This window comes from Globicephala melas, chromosome 10 (genome assembly GCF_963455315.2).
Source record: "Globicephala melas chromosome 10, mGloMel1.2, whole genome shotgun sequence".
Taxonomy (NCBI): Eukaryota; Metazoa; Chordata; class Mammalia; order Artiodactyla; family Delphinidae; genus Globicephala; species Globicephala melas.
In genome coordinates, this window is record NC_083323.1 from 60330025 (window position 1) to 60348803 (window position 18779).

The 18779-nt window shown below is 54.3% G+C and overlaps 2 protein-coding genes across 2 annotated transcripts; both read right to left on the reverse strand.

Annotated features, from left to right (window-relative positions):
• Window positions 1–1027: 1027 nt before the first annotated feature.
• Window positions 1028–11820, reverse strand: SOAT2 (sterol O-acyltransferase 2). Its single transcript, XM_030866895.2, has 15 exons — window positions 11712–11820; window positions 11204–11259; window positions 10558–10694; window positions 10147–10206; window positions 9691–9798; window positions 7024–7300; window positions 6552–6621; window positions 5894–5978; window positions 5344–5389; window positions 5002–5131; window positions 4471–4568; window positions 3040–3138; window positions 2382–2517; window positions 1689–1834; window positions 1028–1480 (listed from the first exon to the last, which is right to left on the reverse strand). The coding sequence occupies exons 1-15, from the start codon at window positions 11818–11820 to the stop codon at window positions 1430–1432; spliced, it is 1608 nt and encodes a 535-aa protein (XP_030722755.1). The 3' UTR covers window positions 1028–1429.
• A 1270-nt stretch (window positions 11821–13090) lies between these two features.
• Window positions 13091–17072, reverse strand: IGFBP6 (insulin like growth factor binding protein 6). Its single transcript, XM_030866893.3, has 4 exons — window positions 16550–17072; window positions 14271–14410; window positions 13995–14114; window positions 13091–13408 (listed from the first exon to the last, which is right to left on the reverse strand). Exons 1-4 carry the CDS (start codon window positions 16875–16877, stop codon window positions 13286–13288), a joined length of 711 nt encoding a protein of 236 aa, XP_030722753.1. The 5' UTR covers window positions 16878–17072; the 3' UTR covers window positions 13091–13285.
• Window positions 17073–18779: the final 1707 nt, after the last annotated feature.

Below are 18779 nucleotides of genomic sequence, written 5' to 3' on the forward strand. Positions count from 1 at the left end.
AGGGAACAGTATGTCCCCATATAGTCAAGACACTTCTAACTTAAATGTCCTTTTTTTTTTTACATCTTTATTGGAGTATAATTGCTTTACAATGGTGTGTTAGTTTCTGCTTTATAACAAAGTGAATCAGTTATACATATACATATATTCCCATATCTCCTCCCTCTTGCGTCTCCCTCCCACCCTCCCTATCCCACCCCTCTAGGTGGTCACAAAGCACCTAAGTGTCCTTTTGTGTTTTTTTGGCCGCAACGCGTGGCTTGCGTCATCTCAGTTCCCCTACTAGGGACTGAACCTGGAGCACAGCAGTGAAAGCGCTGAACCCTAACGGCTAGACCACCAGGGAACTGCCTAAATGTCCATTTTATAGCTGTGGAAGCTGAGGCTCACGAAGTTAAAAGATTTGGCTAAGGTCTGTACAGGAGGTTCCTCTCCTGGGTCCTCTGAAGGAAAGGAGGCCCAGCCATGTGCCCTCTCGGGATGTGCCGGAGGTTGCCAGAAGCAGAGGATTCAAGGGTTGGGGAAATGTGATCTGAAGGAGTAGAGGTGGAAGAGGGGATGAGGCTGAGTTTTGGGGAGATGGGGTGGCATAGAATAGGTAAGGGAGAATGTCACCTAAGAGCCTCAGCCCCTCCCATCACAAAGTCTTGCCTCTGCAGACTTTGCCTGTCTTCAGTCTTGCCTGTCAAAAGTGGGTCTTCACATAGAGAAGAGACTTGTGGTTGCCAAGGGGGAGTGGGGGTGGGGGAGGGATGGACTGGGAGTTTGGGTTTAGTAGATGCAAACTATTACATATAGAATGGATAAACAACAAGGTGCTACTGTATAGCACAGGGAACTATATTCACTGTCCTGGGATAAACCATAATGGAAAAGAATATAAATAAGAATGCATATATATGTATAACGAAATCACTTTGCTGTACAGCAGAAATTAACACAACACTGTAAATCAACAATACTTCAATTAAGAATTTTTTTTAAGTGGGTCTTCAACAAATGATGAATGAATGAATAAACGAATGAATAAAAAGCGATACAAAGAGTTTATTATTGTATTGTAAAGAGCACAAAGAAAGAAACAAACACCTCTCAGACCTTGACGGCCCGAGTTGCTTTAAGTCACCCCACCTTCACCAAATCTGTAAGGCCCTTCATGTCTCCCCCAGTCTGAACAGCCATGGAGTGAGAGGGGGCCTTTTGCCCAACCCACGGGGCTGGGGGCTCAAGAGCTACCACCATTCTGAGTCTGTGCTCACCTGTCCACAGGTCCACAGATCTCAGTCCTTGGAGTTCTCTGGTGGGGTCAGGCATGGCAGGCCCCCTTGACTCAGAGCTAGGTCCGGGAATTCAGAGAGGAGCCCGGGTCCCAGGCTTTGCAGGCAGAGAACTTGGCGGTGTCATCTGGGCAGTGAGTGTGCCCTGACTTCTATGTATGGCAGGACCAAGATCGAGGTGTCACCAGCCCCCAGAAGGTTGTCTGTGCCAGAGAAAGGTGAGTTGTGAATAAAGTCCCTCCCAGTGCCCAACCTGTGCATCTAAAACATGGGAGCCCATCCTTCACCCCCAAACCGGGCCCTGGCCCCTGACCGTGGCTGTGGAACTGGGCAACAAGAGGGGGCTGGCTCTTGGGAAGTGGAGGCAGGTCCTCCTGGGTGGGGAGCTGAGCGAGGGTCATGGTCCCTTACCTGGGGCAGGGGGCAGTGGCGCCGTGCATACCACTCCTGGCAATACAGGCTGACCTGGATGCCCTGGCCCAGAAACAGCATGGTCCACATGAGCACGTTCCACGCTGGGCCCGTGTGCCGGTCATGCATCATGAAGTTCAGTGGCCCTGATGCAGGAGGAAATGTTGTCACCTCAGCTCCAGATACCTGTATCTAATCTTCCTGGCTGCCTTCCTATCTCAGGGCACGGGGAAGAGTTGGAACAGGAAGGCACCATTGAGGAAGATCTTGAACCCAGCTCCAAAAGCTCACGGAGGTCTCAAGTGGCTCATGTAAAACGAGGATTCCTCAGTCTACACTTCAGTATCCTGGATCTCTTACTAAACCTCCCAACCTCCCACCAGTTTTCTCCCCTTTGTCTCCCTGTATGTGTGCCCTGCTCAGATGCTCCTCTCCAGCCAGAGGTCTTTTCCCACATCCCCCAGGATATCCCTTTGCTGCCTCCCTCCCTGCTCCCAAGTCCGTCCGTCCTGCCGCCCCTCCACCAACTCTCACACACAACTCTGATGCCTTCCCCCAGAAGGCACACACATTTCCCCCTTCTGTCTTGGGTACGTGGCCTCTCCCATCAGTCTGGAATCTCCAGGAGCGGGACTCCAGGTCCCTTCCCTCTGGCTGTCTCCCTCTCCAGGGGCATAAAGAGGCCAAGCTCACCTCCAATGAAAAGGAAGAGCAACAGCATGACAGGGTAGAAGAATCCCAGGACGAAGCAGAAGATGTACTCGTGGACCACTGCAGAGACCAGGAACACGCCCAGCATGGCTGCCCCTCGGGCCCGGCCACCAAGGAGCTGGCAGGAGCCGGGGGTAGGAGGGTGGAGTGAGTCTCCCTAAGCCCCCTCCACAAAGAGCCCCCTCCTTAAGGAAGCCAGAGGTCGTGTAGTACAGTGGAAAGAATATGGGATTTGCGATCAGAAGGGCTGACATGTCCTATTTAAGAGCATTTTATTAGTCCATCGGGCCTTAGATGCAACTTTCAAAAGGGGCTATAATAACACTTCTCAGGGTTACAGGGCAGATTATGTAGTATGTGAAAATTCTTGGTAACTGAAAATTGCTATATGCATGTTCCTTAGAAGGCTAAGGAGGGGAGAAATGCCCTGTGGAGGAGGTGTAGTTGAGGACAAGGAAGGAAGGAAGTTAGATCATAAGAAGGAATTTCTGCCCATTGGGTTGGGTAGAATGGGGGCAGGTGAAAGTCAAAGGGGCCCTTAGGTCTGGAAAAGATGAATGGTGCAGAGAAAGGGAAGGAGAGGATATCCCAGAGAGGTTCCATTAACTTTGGGAGCTGACGGGGTGTGCAGAGACCATACCCACAGCCCATCCTGATATACATAGCTGTACAGCCAGTCATGGACCACCACGTTCCAAGTGCGGTAGTAGTTGGAGAAGGAGGTCGAGTTCCACCAGTCCTGGGGGGGTGTTCAGGGGGGGAGAGGAGGTGAGCATCAGGGCCCTGTCTCTGCCCAGGCCCCAGCTTCTCTCCCCTGCTTCCTGCCCCCTGTCCCAGTGTTCTCCACAAGGGCTGGCTCCCAGCAGGAGAGAGACAGCAAGCAACCTCCCAACTCCCTCTTCAGCATCTGGGGTCCTTGCCCTGCCTCCTACTCTCCCTTTCAGGAGAAGAAGATTCCAAATTAGCGTCCCCATAAGAGCAGTTAGCCCTGGCTGCTCAGAGGGTAGAGGGGTGACAATACAACCATACCCAGAGGAGCACATTTCTCACTGTGGAAGATTGACAGCACAGCTGATGTTGAAATTGTGCCCCACAGGGTTAAGAGAAACTGGTGACTAATGGAAATTCTTGAGCTCGTCTTACAGAACAGCAGGTAAGGGAACAGCTTGTTAAAAAACCCTTCTGCTTGTAACCTGCCTTCACTGACTAAGCCTTAAATTTTTTTTTTTTGACCCCTTAACTGCCCCGTATAGATAACACCTCTGATGTATGGGTCACTATAGTAACAGGGGGCATAAGTTTTCCAGGAACTTGGAGTTGGCTCTTGTCTAGTTCAAGCGGGCTAAGACTGGTTGGGACCACTGACCCTAAAATTGGGCTTGCACAGGTGTCGGATGAATGACCTTTTGACATCAGAGGGCCAAAAACTCCACCCTCAGATCATGCTAATTGCCTCCATTTTTTTTTTCTTCTTTTTTTTTTTTCTTTTGCGGTACACGGGCCTCTCACTGCTGTGGCCTCTCCCGTTGCAGAGCACAGGCTCCGGACGCGCAGGCTCAGCGGCCATGGCTCACAGACCCAGCCGCTCCACGGCATGTGAGATCTTCCCGGACCGGGGCATGAACCCGTGTCCCCTACATCGGCAGGCGGACCCCCAACCACTGCGCCACCAGGGAAGCCCTGCCTCCATTTTTTAACATGCATCCCATGAAGAAGCATGTAACTCAGATACACCTGTGCGGAACACCGATTACCTCACCTTTTCCCTACCTCCAATCACTTTTCCCCACACCTAAGATCATCTTGCTTCTTTATCCCATAAATATCTCAAGCCCCTGGCCTTTGGGGAGGCGAATCTGAGGTTGTTCTCCCTTCTCCTCACTTGGCTGCCTTGTGAATAAACCCTCTGTCCGCTGTAAATCTTGGCGTCTCAGTGTTTGGCTTACTGCGAATTGGTCAAATGAACCTGGTTCGGTAACTAGGTGACAGCCAACATAGCCACCATCCTCCCCACATCTTTCCCTAGCCCTCCCTGCATCCAGCTCCCAAGTAGCCCAGGTCCAGGCCCCACCCGATAGAACATTCTGTCTCCAAATCGTAGCATCTCTGCGAAGGCGTTGAGCCAGCAGTGAAGGAATGCAAAGAAGATGAGCAGCAGCATGAAAATGCCTGGTAAGTAGAGACAAGGGGCTGCAAGTCAGCCTGGCCCCCCGATCCCCCACGAAGCTCCAGGGGTTCCCCCAGGAAGCCCTCGCCCAGCAACCAGGGCCCCAACTCCCACCAATCATTTGTTAATCATTCACTAATTCATGCACTCATTCATTCATTCCATTTGCTCATGAAGCCCATGCCAGATGTTGGGGATACAGAGATGAATGTCCAAACCTCTGCCTGTTGGGAGTTCATAGAGTGGTTGAAAGGTAGGGAGTAGGTGGGAATCTGAAGTGAGACCCTGACGATGAGCAACCACAGGAGGGGGCAGATAAGGGAGAGTCAGAGGGAAGAGGTGTTGAAACTAAGAGTGAGCGAGCGGAGGGAGGGGCTCCCTGCTAAGTCTTCCCCAGGGTGCAGCCTTCTGCAGCCCTGCCTCTGGTGGGCATACCTGGCAAGGTGGCGTGCATGATGGAGAGCACCAGGGCACGGGTGCTGAAGGGCTCCCTGCTCATGTTGGCAAAGACAGGAACACAGAGGCGGCCCAGGATGAAACAGGCGTAGAGCACGCAGCCCAGGGCCTGGGGAGGGGGGTGGAGGACGCATAACTTTGAAAGGAATCACTGGTCGCTGCCCCTCCTTCTGAAATCAGACTGTGGCCCAGCAACTGCATCCTCTTTCCTTAGCGCCACCCTCTGACCTCTTCCCCAGGCCTCCCTTACTTCACTCCCAGAAATGTCCCCTCAGCCACCATGAGTCATAGGTAGTCCATCCTTTGACCCCGTCTTCTGACCTGGGCAAAGTTCTTGGCCACATAATTCCACCTGACGTTGGGTGTCCTGCAGCAGCAATGGGGATAATATGTTTCTCATCCTTTTATCTTGTTCCTGCCTGGGCCGGGGCCCAGCACCTGGGCCCTCTCTCCGCAGCCCCCTCAATTGCTCAGGCCTGGGAGGATTACCTGGAGAGGTGGGGGTCTAGAACACTTTGGACCTTCTATAACAGAGACGACAAGTGGATTTTTAGCTTGGGTGTCTACTAAGGTGACCAACCATCTGGAGTTTGCCCCAGACTGAGAGGTTTCCCAGGATGTAAGAATTTCAGTGCTAAAACTGGGGCAGTCCTGGGCGAACCAGGACAGTTAGTCACCCTTGTGTCACCATGAGCTGGGGCAAGGAGAAGGAGTAATATACCTGCTCCTTACTTCCCATTTTTATTATGGGGTGCTGCCTGAGAAAGTGGCCAGTGTCTGGGATGAGGCAAAAGACCTCAGGGAGAGGAGAGTAGAAGGGCTAGATCCCTGACGGGCCTGGGCATTTGGGGGAGGGGGTGCAGGGTCTTACCTGGGGTAAGTCTCCCTGTAGATGAGTGTGGGGCAGAAGAGGAAATAGAGGTAGCTGGAGAAACTGGGGGCCCGGATCCCCTCACCTGGGGAGGAGTAAGAGGGGTCCGTCAGTGAAGAGGGAAGGGAGAGAGGACACAGCTGGGTGGGATGCTGGGGAAGGGCAGTGGGACTGGTGAATAGAGCTGGACAGGACAGAGGTGGGGGGGGTGAGGAGCTGGATATTGGATCTGGAGATGGAGTGGGGGAGGTGAAACTGGGCAGGAGCTGAACCTGCTCTTTAACGCCCTCCTTTTGCTTCCATTCCAGGCACCCCCATTTTCTGGCACAGGACCTGCTGTGGCCAGAGCTTCCTGTGGCACCCACAAGTTGCACCACCCACTTCTCTCTCCTTCTGTTCTGACTACCTAATGGAAGGCGCTCACACCCTGGGTCTTAATAAGAATGAGCCGGGAGTCCCGGGCAGCAGGGGAGGGGTATCAGAGGTGGGACCTAAGAGAATGACTAAGGCCCACAGAGCCCACCTGGGGGCCGGAGCTGTGAACCGTGGGCAAGATGGCCTTAGGAGGTTGGAGCTTTTATGAGGATCCTGCAGCTGCTGGCTTCATGCAGCCAGCCAAGAGGACTGAGTTCACAGCAGCACCTGCTGAAGGCCTCACCTCCTCTGGCCCGAAGTGTCCCAGGCACAGTCTCTCTCAGGAAGGAGTAGCTTTTCATCAGGAGCCTGACCTGAGATGGAATGGAAAAGAGGTTAAGGTGCTGTGGGACTTTGAGCAGATCACTTAACCTCTCTGTGTCTCTTTTACGGGAGAGGGGCAGGCAGATTGTAAACTTTGTACGGTCAAAGCCCATACTTTATCTTTTTGTTGCACTGTCTTATAGCCTAACACAGACGGCTGCTGGGATGAATCGAGGGTAAAGGGGTACCGGAAAGGGCAGAGACTCCAGCTGGCCAACCCAATCGATTATATTTGCATAGCAGTGTCCGTTCGTTCGTTTACATTTCCTGGTTGGCTCAGATCCCTCGCAAAGGACTCCGCCCCTGGTAACTAGCTCCGCCCCCACCAATACAGTATCCAATGCCCTCCTTCCCAGGGGCCTCGCCCACCACTGGTCCCGCCCATCACCTACCTGCTCAAAGACTAGGATACAGCTGGAGGCTGGCGGGAGCTGATACTCCACTGCTACATGGATTGGAAGGATGCTGAGCACTGCTGTGTGGCCGGCCAGCAGCATGCAGCCCAGGCCCACCCCCAGCATCCAGGCCGCTCTGGACTGGGGCCTCGCCCACAGCCGCAGAGCCTGGTAGGGCAGCAGCAGAGTGGACAGGAACATGGGGACCCACGTTACCAGCGCCAAGGGCAGCTGTCCGAAGCTGAAGATCAGTAGGTCAAACTCCAGCATCAGCCTGGGAGTGGGGAAGGAGAGACAAAGTAGACAGGTGTGAGGCCCATCCTGTCCGCTTCCTCTGCAGTCAGAGCTCTTGGAAGATAAACTGAGGCATCTTGCCAAGGTTGTGAGCTCCCCATCTCTGAAATTGTTCAAGATGGCACCTCTGTCGCCCAGGACTTCTAGCAACAGGGCATTGCCCGAAGAGACTCAATCATGGGATGGCTTTGCTTCCAAATAACCTATAGAGCCCTCTGTGGCATTGCAGAAGGGTTCAGTACATCCCATGCCACTGGTGTTAGGGTATGAGGTGCCTAGAGTTTAACTTTGATTTTTGTTAGTTTTGTACTTTTGGAGTGTCTGGAGCTGTAGACTTGAATTAATAGAAAGCAGGTTGTTGAGTGTTTTGTTTGCTTAGGTTAAGAGTATACGGCTTGGGGACTTCCCTGGTGGCACAGTGCTAAGAATCTGCCTGCTAGTGCAGAGGACATGGGTTCGATCCCTGGTCTGGGAGGATCCCACATGCCGCGTGCGCCCGTGCGCCACAACGACTGAGCCTGCGCTCTAGAGCCTGCAAGCCACAACAAGAGAAGCCACCGCAATGAGAAGCACACGTATCGCAACGAAGAGTAGTCTCCCCTTGCCTCAACGAGAGAAAGCCCGTGCACAGCAACGAAGACCCAATGCAGCCAAAAATAAGTAAATAAATAAATTTATTTAAAAAAAAAAAAAGGGGCTTCCCTGGTGGCGCAGTGGTTGAGAGTCCGCCTGCCGATGCAGGGGACACGGGTTCTTGCCCCGGTCCGGGAAGATCCCACATGCCGCAGAGCGGCTGGGCCCGTGAGCCATGGCCGCTGAGCCTGCGCGTCCGGAGCCTGTGCTCCGCAACGGGAGAGGCCACAACAGTGAGAGGCCCGCGTACCGCAAAAAAAAAAAAAAAAGAGTATACGGTTTGGGACTTCCCTGGTGGTCCAGTGGTTACGAATCCACCTACCAATGCAGGGGATGTGGGTTTGATCCCTGGTCAGGGAACTAAGATCCCACGTGCTGCAGGGCAACTAGAGAGCCCATGTGCCACAACTAAGATAAAATGCAGCCTAATTAATTAAAAATTTTAAAATTAATTAATTATAATAATTATTATAATTTATTATAAATTTATTAATAATTTATTATTAGCTAAATAAATTAATTAATTTTTAAAAAAGAGTATACTGTTTAGGGAATTCCCTGGTGGTCCATTGGTTAGGACTCGGTGCTTTCACTGCCGTGGCCCGGGTTCAATCCCTAGGGTCGGGGAACTAAGATCTGCAAGCCTCGCTGTGCAGCCAAAAAAGAGTGTATGGTTTGTAATGGTGAAAAATTAGAAAATTAGAAGCGACCCAAACGTCCATTAGTAAAGAACTAAATGAACAAAAGCTGGCACTTCCAGACTCTCTGGTCATTAAAATCAATGGACCAACATGGAAAGATCTCTAATATGGGTCATTAGGGAGTGAAAAGGAAACAATAGGTACAGTAAGTATCTTGTTAATGTAAACCTCCATAAAATACATTCCCTTGGTTCTTATATACATCTGGAAGTGGATGCATTGAAATGCTCTGGAGGGAAGCTCTCAAAACCATTAAAAATGTTACCCCTGGGGAGCGGTCTGGGATGGAGGGGGGTGATGGAGAAGGAGCCATCTTACATATATTTGAAACCTTTCCTGAGATTTGATCCTTAATTATAAGGATGAACAACAAGTTTGCCAAAAGGAAGTGCTTTTGCTGAACCTGCAGATGCTTGGTCCTCTTCCCTTTACTGCTTCCTAAGCCATATGTAGGGTGAGGTGGGGTCATGCAAGTCCAGACCCCCAGGGGTCTACAGCTCCCTGAGGCTCATCCCCAGAGTGGGGAGGTGCTTTTGGGGGGAAGCAACCCACCAAGGCACTTGTGTGCACAAGATCTTGTCTTCCCCACAAGATTGGGAACGCCTCACAGAGAGGGCTGGGGTCGGCCCCTCATCTCTCTGCCCCCCCAGGGCTGGTACTTAGGAGGGGCTCACTGGAGGTTACTTGAACCGAACACCACTGCCTTGGAAAGGACTGTGTGAGAGCGGTGGGGTGGGAACCATGCTTGTGTGTGCACATACGTGCATGTCTGCCTCAGGACAAGGGTCCAATTGAGAAGAATTTGAGTGGGGGAGTAGTGTTCCCAGAGGGCTAACTCTGGAAAAACAGACCAAAGGCTATCCAAGGCTGTGCTAAGAGGACTTTTTGGGTGGGAAGGTGGTTGGAAAGCAATGCTGATGTGTGTCTAATAATCCAACGGGCCTGTGCTCTCTCAGGCCGGTGGCAAGTGGAACACTGGGAACCCGGGTGGTCTGATCTTATCTGTGGGCCTATCCCGAGTGGGAGGGGTGCCTACCTGCCCTCATCAATGAAGTCGATGGCCAGGGTGCTGATGATGAAGACACACAGGCCGGCGACAAACATGTGGTAGATGGTGCGGAAATGCTTCACCTCCATCAGCTCGCTGGAAGGACAGGGGCCCGAATGTCAGTGGGAGAGTCCTCAAGGTCATGCAGACTAGCTCAGGCACTGTACACAAGTGGGGATGGGACCTAGCGATTGGGAACTTGCAGCTATGGGCTGCAATATGGCTAGGACTTCTGTCCAAAGCTCTTTCCAGCCCAGACAATTCTCATCCTGGTGGCCTTTCTTCCACAATCACACCCAAGGCAAATAGAGAAACAGAACCTTAGAAAACATCTCCAAGTCCTCCCCCAAACCACCTAGAGCCTGAGGATGACAAATGAGGCGCCCTGGTTCCCCAGACAAAGCTCTTTCTTTTCTTCTCATCCCGTCCTCACCCCCGACTTACTCAAGCAGGGACTTGCGGTTGATGAAAACTTTCCGTTTCCCCAGGGATGGCTCCCGGGTCCTGAATTGAGACAGTTGTTCTGGGCCAGGACCCAAAGGAAGAAGGCAGTAGGCAGAGGGTAGGGCCTTGCGGGACATCAATATTTGGGAGCCGAGGGCAGTAGTAGGGGAAGGTCAGTGTTAGGGCCAGCGGGCAGGACCGGGTGGAAGGTCAGGGAGGGCCAGGGCAGACCAAAGCCCAGCAGTGGAGGTCAGGAAGGCAGAGGCGATAAGGGGAGAAGAGGGAAGACTGAAGTTGGAGTTACATCAGTGCTGGCAAAGGGCACATGGGATAGCATCTGTGGCTCATAATCCTTACGACAGAGGGGGCTGTGCAGCCCCTCCCCAGTCCCCTGGCTGCTCAGACTCTTACTTGCACAAGGAATCTGGAGGGATGGAGGGCACTGGTCTGTCTTGTGGCGGGTAGGCTTGAATAGCCTCGCACATGGCCTGATCCAGCAGCTCCGTCAGCTGACCTTGTGCTTGCTCCAGCAACTGCGTCTTCACAGCCTACAGGACAAAGCAGGGCAGGGCCCGCGGTCCCTCCATCCAGTCAGCCATCCTCCCACTCACCAAGCATTGACTGAGCCTCCCTCCATGCCAGGCACATTGCTAAGTGCTAGGGATGGAAAGATGAACAAGCATGGCTCCTGCCCAGACGTTTCCACCCCCAGTTTAACTCCTTCTGGTTTCCCAGGGCAGCAGTGAGGATCCAGGAAAGATACTTTCAGACTCTGGGTCTGAACCTCAACCACCTTGTCATCTCTGATCCTACTCTCTTCTCCCTGACCCCAGCCTTCCCTCTCCTGACCTCTAGCCCCACTAACAGAAGACTGTTCACTGGCTGACCTTTGGCACCTGTCCCGATGACCTGTGTTTCAAACCCCTCCATCTTAACTCGTAGCTCTGACCTGAGGGGTTTGAACCCGAGAACAAACTGTCTTTATCATTAAGCCAGTCCTCCCCTCTCCCTCCCTCTACTCCAGGACCTGTCCGTTTTGACCTGTGACCTCCCTCACCTGCATATGTCGGGTCCATTGTAGCAAATCTGGGCCGCTATGTGTCTCATTGTTTCCTAGGATAAGGGGTCAAAGGGGAGGAGTGAGGGTTCTGCTGCCTAGTGCAGACCCAGAGGCATCCTCTGACCAGGAATTGCTTTCTGTGCGCTCAGCAGCCTCCCCACCCCCAACTAGTCAATACCTAGTATCATGGTGGCGGGGGGAGCAATCAGAAGGGGAAGTTATTTTTGCAGGGGGTGAGGAGGTCACTGGCAAGCGGGGAGCCTGATGACATTCCTGGAAACAGGGTACCCAGGGAACGGGAAGCTACTCTAATCACCATCGGGGGTAAAAGAGTCAGAAAGATAAGGCAAGGTACTGAATAGCTCTTTTCTCCTCCCTTCCCCAGCTGGCTAGTTAGGGAGCAGAGGCTGGGATCTGCCTTCACTGGCCTCCCAGGACAGCAGGAAGGATTGAAGGTAGACAGCAGGAACCCCCTCTCGACAGTGCACCCCACCTGCAACCCCACCTGGGCATTCTGCATTCCCAAAGTGGGGCTTCCCTTCTCTGGAGGGCCGGTCTTCCTTCTCTCCTCCTAGCCCTTCTCTCCTCCGCAGTTGGGCCGCCCTTGGCTCCATGATGTGTGTCTTGACTGGGCAGCGGCAGCTGGTAAGTGTTCCCTTCCTTCCTTCAGGCTTGCCTGGCAGAGCTCTTATCTCACTCAGCTCCTCTGACAGCTCCAAAGACTAAAGTCCTTTCAGGAGGAGGGGTTATAGGTTATCCGATCCATGATCCCCTTCCGGAAGGCAGTACCATCTCAGCTAGAGGCTCTGCTCTACCGGCTGTCACAGGGATGGACACAACCCCTGAACAAATAGCCCAACCACCACCCAGATGCCCAGCTCCCTCCCACAGGAATGGGAGCTCTGCACCCATACATGTCATGGGGAGGGGGACTTTGCCCCTCTGAGGCTTATCACCTGGTAGGCTGCTTCCCAATCTCTTTCTCAGTAGGCTGAAGGTTGGGAAGGAGTCAGAAACATCTTCAGGTATGAGGCACTCAGCTCCCATAGACCATGATAAGGTACGTGAAAGAACCTTGTCAACAAAGATTTCTGTGCATGTGATTAGTATTCTGTGAGGTTGGTACCTGTGACGACTGCGGTACCGTGGCCCGTCCAGGGAAGGCTAGGGGCTGGGGGCCCTGAACACCACCTCTTCCCTACACCTGCTTGGGTTAGCAGGTAGGCAGAAAGGAGGCAAAACAATCACTTAATCAGCACCTGAGGAATGCCAGGCATTGTCACATATGGAAGAACCAGATTTAAATCCTCCCTCAGTCATGTACTGGCTGTGGAATTGCAGGCAGATGACCCTAATAGTTTAAGCTACAGTTTCCTCCTCTGAAAAACAGGGGTAAAAGTCCCTACCTCATAAGGTTATCGTAAGCATAAAATGAGGTAAGCATAAAACGAGGCAGTCCATAAAATGGTCCAGGGCGTAGCCCATGGCAAGAGTGCAATAAATAATAATTTCCTGAAGAAGTAACAGAAGGGTAAGTGCCTTGAGAGTTCCTCTTTGTTGGGTTCCTGGTGGGGATTAACTATTAATCTTTCCTCTCCCTTTGTGTCCAAAGATCAGTGTTAGAAACAAGGTCACAACCTCAGACCAAGGCCACGGCCTCAGTGTCTCCCTGCCCCCACCTGCTGCCTTCCACTCCCTGGTGGGCAGTTGGGTGAGGTTTGAGGCCATGAAACGTCTACCAGTGGCTGTCTCTGTCATTCCCAGTGTGGCAGGAAGGACAGATGGTAGTCCACAGGAGAAGAGAGCTGCTCTAAGAGGCTGGACAGGGGTAGAGAGAAGGGCCAGGGACTCCACAGTGTGAGAGGTGAACACAGAGACGTAGGCCAGAGACCCCCAACACAGCTTTATTAACACCCCCAGCCAACACCAACAATCTTTCCATGTGTGAGGCTGACAATGGGGCAGGGCCTGCAGGTGGAGTGCGGGGCTCTGGGCCCCTGAGTTACTCAGCACTCAACAAATAACCCAAGATGATAGCCCCACGCTCCTGCCAGTGGCCATGCAGCCTCCCACCCAGCCTTAGCCACTGCTCCCGGTGGGGCAGGGGGAGCTTCCATCGCCGTCTGGGGACCCGGGCAGGGGCTGGCCCATGCGATCCACACACCAGCAGGGACCTCGGCGCTGCCCCTGGGAGGAGCGGCACTGGGGAGAGAGGCACAAGAATCAGAGGTGTGGCCCAGGAGAGATGGGAGGGGCCCCATGGGTTGGGGGACAGGCTGTCAACTCCTGAGTCTGAGTCTGTGGAAACATCTGAGTGTTCTCGGGACAGCGAAGCCCGCTGGGTTCCCTTGCATGGCTTCTCTTCTCCACCCACCAAACTGTGCCTGTTCTTCTAGGCCAGAACAGTGGTTCTCAAAGTGTGGTTTCCAAACCAACAGCATCAGCATCACTAGAGGTCGCATTGGAAATGCAAATTTTCAGGCTCTGTGGGCGGGGCTCAGCCACCTGTGTTCACACCTGGGTGACTCTGATTGCTCCTCACGCTTGTGAACCTCTGAGTTAGGCATTGCTTAGATAGTCTAACCTCTGAGTTAGGCATTGTTTAGATAGTCTAACTCCTCTCCCATAGCTGTGGTTGGTTATTCTCTATGTTTGTGTGGGCCCTAAAGTTGGGAGAGCCCTAAGGGCAGGGCAAGTGTCTTATTTATGCAACTGTGTAAGCCCCCCTACCCAATTGCTAGTAGGACCCTTGTACTGATAGACCAAGGGAGGAGAGGAATGGCCTCACCTGCCGCTTCCGGTAGAAGCCCCGATGGTCACAATTAGGCACGTAGAGGGTGTGAGCCCCGCGGTAGATCTCGGTCTGGAGTTGCTGCAGCACTGAGTCCAGATGTCTGCGGCAGGGGCCCTGGAGGAAGGGATAGCTCTGCTGCAGAGCCTGCTGGCCCCACCAGCCAGGCTCCCAGGATTGGGATGGAAGACTCGGCCAAGCCCAAGGGAGCAGTCTCAGATGGGAATCTCCAGGACTCTCCACCCCTCCCGTTCCCTGCAGCCCCAAACGCACCATCTCAGTGTCTTGGACGCCCCCAGGATTGGGCCGGGCGGGAGTGGTAGAGGTCCCCGGATTCCTCTGTTGGTCTCTGCGGTTCATGTCCTGCTGGCGAGTTGTCCCTGCTTGGGGCTTACTCTCCTTAGGATTCTCCCCTACAGCCACAATGGGGAATGGGGAAGACGAGGCCGGAAATCAACCAGATGTCAAAGGCCAGAGCCGAGCGGAAACGAGCGGGGCTTTCAGAGTAGTGAGGGGGTTTACAGTTTGGCTCCACTGTTACCTTCTCCTGGCCTCAGTTTCTTTCTCTGACAGATGGTAATATTACCTTTCATGATAATATCCCCAGACTAGTATTTTTTTAAATTATTTATTTATTTATTTTGGCTGCACCAGGTCTTAGTTTCTTCATGCGGGATCTTTAGTTGCATCATGTGGGCTTCTTAGTTGTGGCATGCGGACTCTCAGTTGCAGCGTGCGAACTCTCAGTTGTGGCATGAATGCGGGATCTAGTTCCCAGACCAGGGATCGAAGCCAGGCCCCCCGCATTGGGAGCATGGAGTCTTACCCACTGGACCACCAGGGAAGTCCCCTGCAGACTAAGGCTTTAAGGCTTATAAAGGAGAAGCACTTTGGAAAGCAAAAATCAATACGTTCATTGATTGAGGAGCCTGAGGCTTTGGGTGAAAAGACCGGGCTGTTCCACCAGAGGCCAGCAGGGGGTGCACCAAGCCAGGGAGATGGGGCAGAAGAGCAATGGCGGTGAGAGGGGGTCAGCAGGGACCCAAGTGGAATGTGTGTCCCCGCTGTGACCCTGCTGTGACTCAGCCCACCCCTCCCAGGGCTGAGACATGGTTACTTTGGGGGCACTGCAGTGGGGGCCTCTCCCTTCTGGTCCCCTGAGACTCAGCCCAGCTCAACCCCAGTGGTCCCAGGAGCATGTGTGATTCAGCCCTTAACCAGGAGGTAGAAGGCGGGCAGGCTGCAAAGGTGCAGGAATGAGCGGCTTCCAACCTGCAGGCAGCTCCTGGCTCTGGAGAAAGTTTCACACGTTGTACTGGGGGGTTTGGGGAAGGCTCAGGATGGGAAGGGAAAGTCAGGGTGTCAGGGCAAAGAAAAGACAGGGAGGGGAGCGGGCACTGTTTGGAATTTGCCCCAGCTGTAAAATGAGATATGATGAGCCCTGAAGTTGCTCCCATCTGCCTGCTACTCAAAAGCCAAGAACCATTTCCTCTGCAATCCTGAGTCCGATCCCTCTTCCTCCACACTCCTCAGACCTTGCCCCTCATTCCCCCTATTCAGCATCCTACCGCGACCATGCTGCCAGCTGCCTCCTCTGACCCAATCAGACCACCTCTTTCCAGGAAGACCCCTAGCAGCCTGGACTCAGGCATTTAGGACTGAAAGAAACTCCAAGTTGATTTCCCATCCTTCCCTGTGGAAAAAACTGGGAGCTCAGATGCCCCTGGGGTGGGGGCCGTTTGTATTTCCTCCTCTTCCCATCTCCCTGCTGCCCCCCATCTTTCAGGTTCTGACTCACTTCTGTCCCACCCACCCAATGACTCAGCCTTCTATTCTCCTCTCTGGATTAGGGTGGGGTGGGGTGGGGTGGCTGGAGGGTTCTGAGAAGCTTTAAATCATAACCCTGATTTGGCAGACTCCTTCTTTTCCCACCTCTATCCCTCCCCCCCCCCCCCCCCCCCCCCCCGCTCCGGGTGGGGAGTGGGGAGGGCCAGCGCCAACCATCGGACCCTAGTCTAGTGTGAAACTGCTCTGGATCTGAGCCATCTTCTATTCTCCACCCCATGTTCGGGTGCTTTGGACACCCTGATATTAAGAGGAGATATTTCTCAGTGTGTGTAGGATTTGGGAGTCTGGAGTTCTCTTCCCTCTTTCTCCAAGTGGAAGCTGGTAACAATGCCTGGGTCCTTTCTCCAGCTTGGGGGTCTAGAGCTGAAGGAGCTGGGCCTCTGTGGCATACAGCACGTCCCTAAACCCTTCCATTCCTCCCTTTCCCCTCAAGGGAAACCCCTTTTTGACGAGGCAAAAAAGGGTTGCGGGCTCAGACATCTCCCTGCTTCATCCCTAGGGCCCCCAGCCGTACCCCAGACTCCTAGAAGCTCCCCGCACTGGCCCCTTCAGCCCCTAAAATGTACCTCCCACCAGGTTTGGGGAGGAGGAAGCGTCAATCTCAGGACCCTCATAGCAGGGCTGCCCGTGCGCATCCCTCCCGGACCCTGCCGGCAGAGTTGCGGGCCTCACGTGGGCGGGGCAGGGGCGGGGCGCGGACTCACCCGAGGGCGCGCGCGCCCGGCCGCAGCGGCCCCGGCCCAGCAGCAGCGCCCGCAAAGGCGCCTCGTCTTTCTCCGGCGGCTGGCACTGCAGTCCTGGGGCGCAGTTTGGAGTGTAGACCCCACACTGCTGCCCCTCCCTCCTGAGACAGCCCCCAGCTTCCGCACAGCCCTCCGCCGGCGGCCCCCCATCCTCCTCCTCCACGCAGCCCCCTGGACAACCCGCCTGCACCCCCTGCCCGCAGCCTGGGCACCTTGCCAAGGCGCCTCCTGGGCGGGCAGCGAGCAGCAGAGTTAGCAGCAGTGGCGGCAACAGCCTGTGGGGGGTCATGGTCAAGATTTTTGCCCCGTCCACTCCTCCCAGAGCAGTCGTAGCGCAGCTGCTGCCCGTCGCCGCCCCTCTGCCTTAAGTAGCCGCCGGCAGGGGCCGGGCCCTTTAAGAGCCAGGTGAAGGGGGGGTGCGGTGGAGAAGGCAGGGGCATTCCCTAAACTGGGTGGGACTGGAGAGGCCCCCCCCCCTCCACCTGGGTCCTCCCCACTCTTCTCTACCTCCTCCCTTCCCGGTTTCTGTTTACTTCCCAAATTACTCTGATTTTTCTTGCTTTGTTCCCGGGAATCTCGCCCGGATTTTGGGAGCTGGACAGCTGGCTGGAGGCCCTGGAGGGTGGGAAGGGGTGGAAGCAGGAGGGGTAGAAGCGGCAGTAGGGGTGAAGGGGAAACCTGAAATCCAGTTCGGGTACATGTGTGGCGGATGAAGGAGACGGAGGGACTCCGATGGGGAGTGAGAAGATGGCGGACTTAAGTGGACGCAGAAGGGATGGTGTGGGGGTCATGAGAGGAATGCGGGCGAAAAGAGAGAAAAGGCGGAAACGACGGAGAGTGGGGTCTTGGGAGAACTGACCGCTGATGGAAGAGAGTAAACCAGGGGCGAGGAGAGGAAGAGCAAAGCTGAGGCAGGAGCAAGAGAAGGTCTCCCTGAGATATGACAGGGGAAGGCGGGTACTGGGGGCCAGACTTGGGTAAGATGATAGAAGGGGTTGGGGGAAGCAAGGGGTGAGGTGGGGGGAGGCGGAAGCACACCTTGAATGAACTGTCAGAAATCCTAGCATTGTGTTGGGGCCATGGGAGTCTGGAGGGATTGCAGGGGGCGGAGCGTGCCCGCAGAACTAGCTGAACACCTGGGAGGTAGGGACGGGGGACTGGCCAGCTGAAATTATAGTGGCGGGGCGGGGGGGGGGGGGGGGGGGGGGGAGAGGCGGGGGGGAGAGGCGGTGGGGAGAGGCGGGGGGGAGGATTAGAGGAACCCATACTCTGGGTGCTCTTAGGGACAGTGGCCAGAGAGCAGATCCCCAACCCACGCTGTCCTTCATCCAGGTCAGCCCACCCCTCCATTCCTCTCCTTTCCCAGAATCTGTCCTCCACTCCACACCCACCCAGTACCACCCTTTGGGTTTTCTGGATTATTCAGGCTGTGCTCTACCCAGGGGGATTGAATGGTGACTGGTCTGAGTGTTTCAGTCTGCCTGCTCCCCGAGTTTCACACGCTGGTCTGTCTACCCCACCTCCCCACCCCTGGCCGCCCTTCTCCAGGCAGTGCCCCGCCCATCTGAGACTCCTAGCTGAGCCTTCCTTCCTAGAGGGAGGAAGAAGGACCGTTTCCTTCTGCAACCCACACCCACCCAGCTCTGGGTTACGCAACACCGGCCATCTCATTCTTTCCTAAAACAACGGCTTTGGGCAGTGACTAAGTTTAAATTCTGGTCCTCCAAGCAAGAATGTAAGCAAGGCCTTCCTGAACTTTTAGGTAAATACAAAATAAAAAGAACTTTACTCCCAGCCCGCCCCCTAGGGCTACCCTGGGACCCTAGAACCAGCATTTGGGGAGCAGCGTCTTCCAGTAGCCCTGAGACTTTGACGCAGATTGGGCAGGCGGGGGTGGGGGGGTGGGGGGTGGCTGCTGGGGCAGTGGGAGGAGCAGCTCTCCTCTCTCTGGAGGCTCTGGGACCTCCTCCTCCAAGCTCTGACCCCAGGGTAGCGAGCTCCATCCTGTCCCTCCGTCCTTATCACGATTTATTTTGCCCTGCACATGGTTCTAGCTAGGGCTTTTCTCCTCAGCTCCATCTTGCTGCTTCTGAATAAGATGGAAAGGTCTGTGGAAAGTTGAGATGGGGAAGAGTTGGCCATACTCCCTGCAGGATCCCAGTGTGGCTTTTTAAAGAAGTTTGTATTCTTT

Excerpts from the sequence above, each read along its gene's own strand:
- SOAT2 (XM_030866895.2), bottom strand. The coding sequence starts at position 11,820 with ATGGAGCCAAGGGCGGCCCAACTGCGGAGGAGAGAAGGGCTAGGAGGA. Across the intron at positions 5,132-5,343 it reads TGGCCAAGAACTTTGCCCAG|GCCCTGGGCTGCGTGCTCTA; the intron begins GTCAGAAGACGG and ends CCCCCTCCCCAG. Across the intron at positions 4,569-5,001 it reads CATGCACGCCACCTTGCCAG|GCATTTTCATGCTGCTGCTC; the intron begins GTATGCCCACCA and ends TCTACTTACCAG.
- IGFBP6 (XM_030866893.3), bottom strand. The coding sequence starts at position 16,877 with ATGACCCCCCACAGGCTGTTGCCGCCACTGCTGCTAACTCTGCTGCTC. Across the intron at positions 14,411-16,549 it reads CCGGGCGCGCGCGCCCTCGG|GGGAGAATCCTAAGGAGAGT; the intron begins GTGAGTCCGCGC and ends TTGTGGCTGTAG. Across the intron at positions 13,409-13,994 it reads GCTTCTACCGGAAGCGGCAG|TGCCGCTCCTCCCAGGGGCA; the intron begins GTGAGGCCATTC and ends CTCTCTCCCCAG.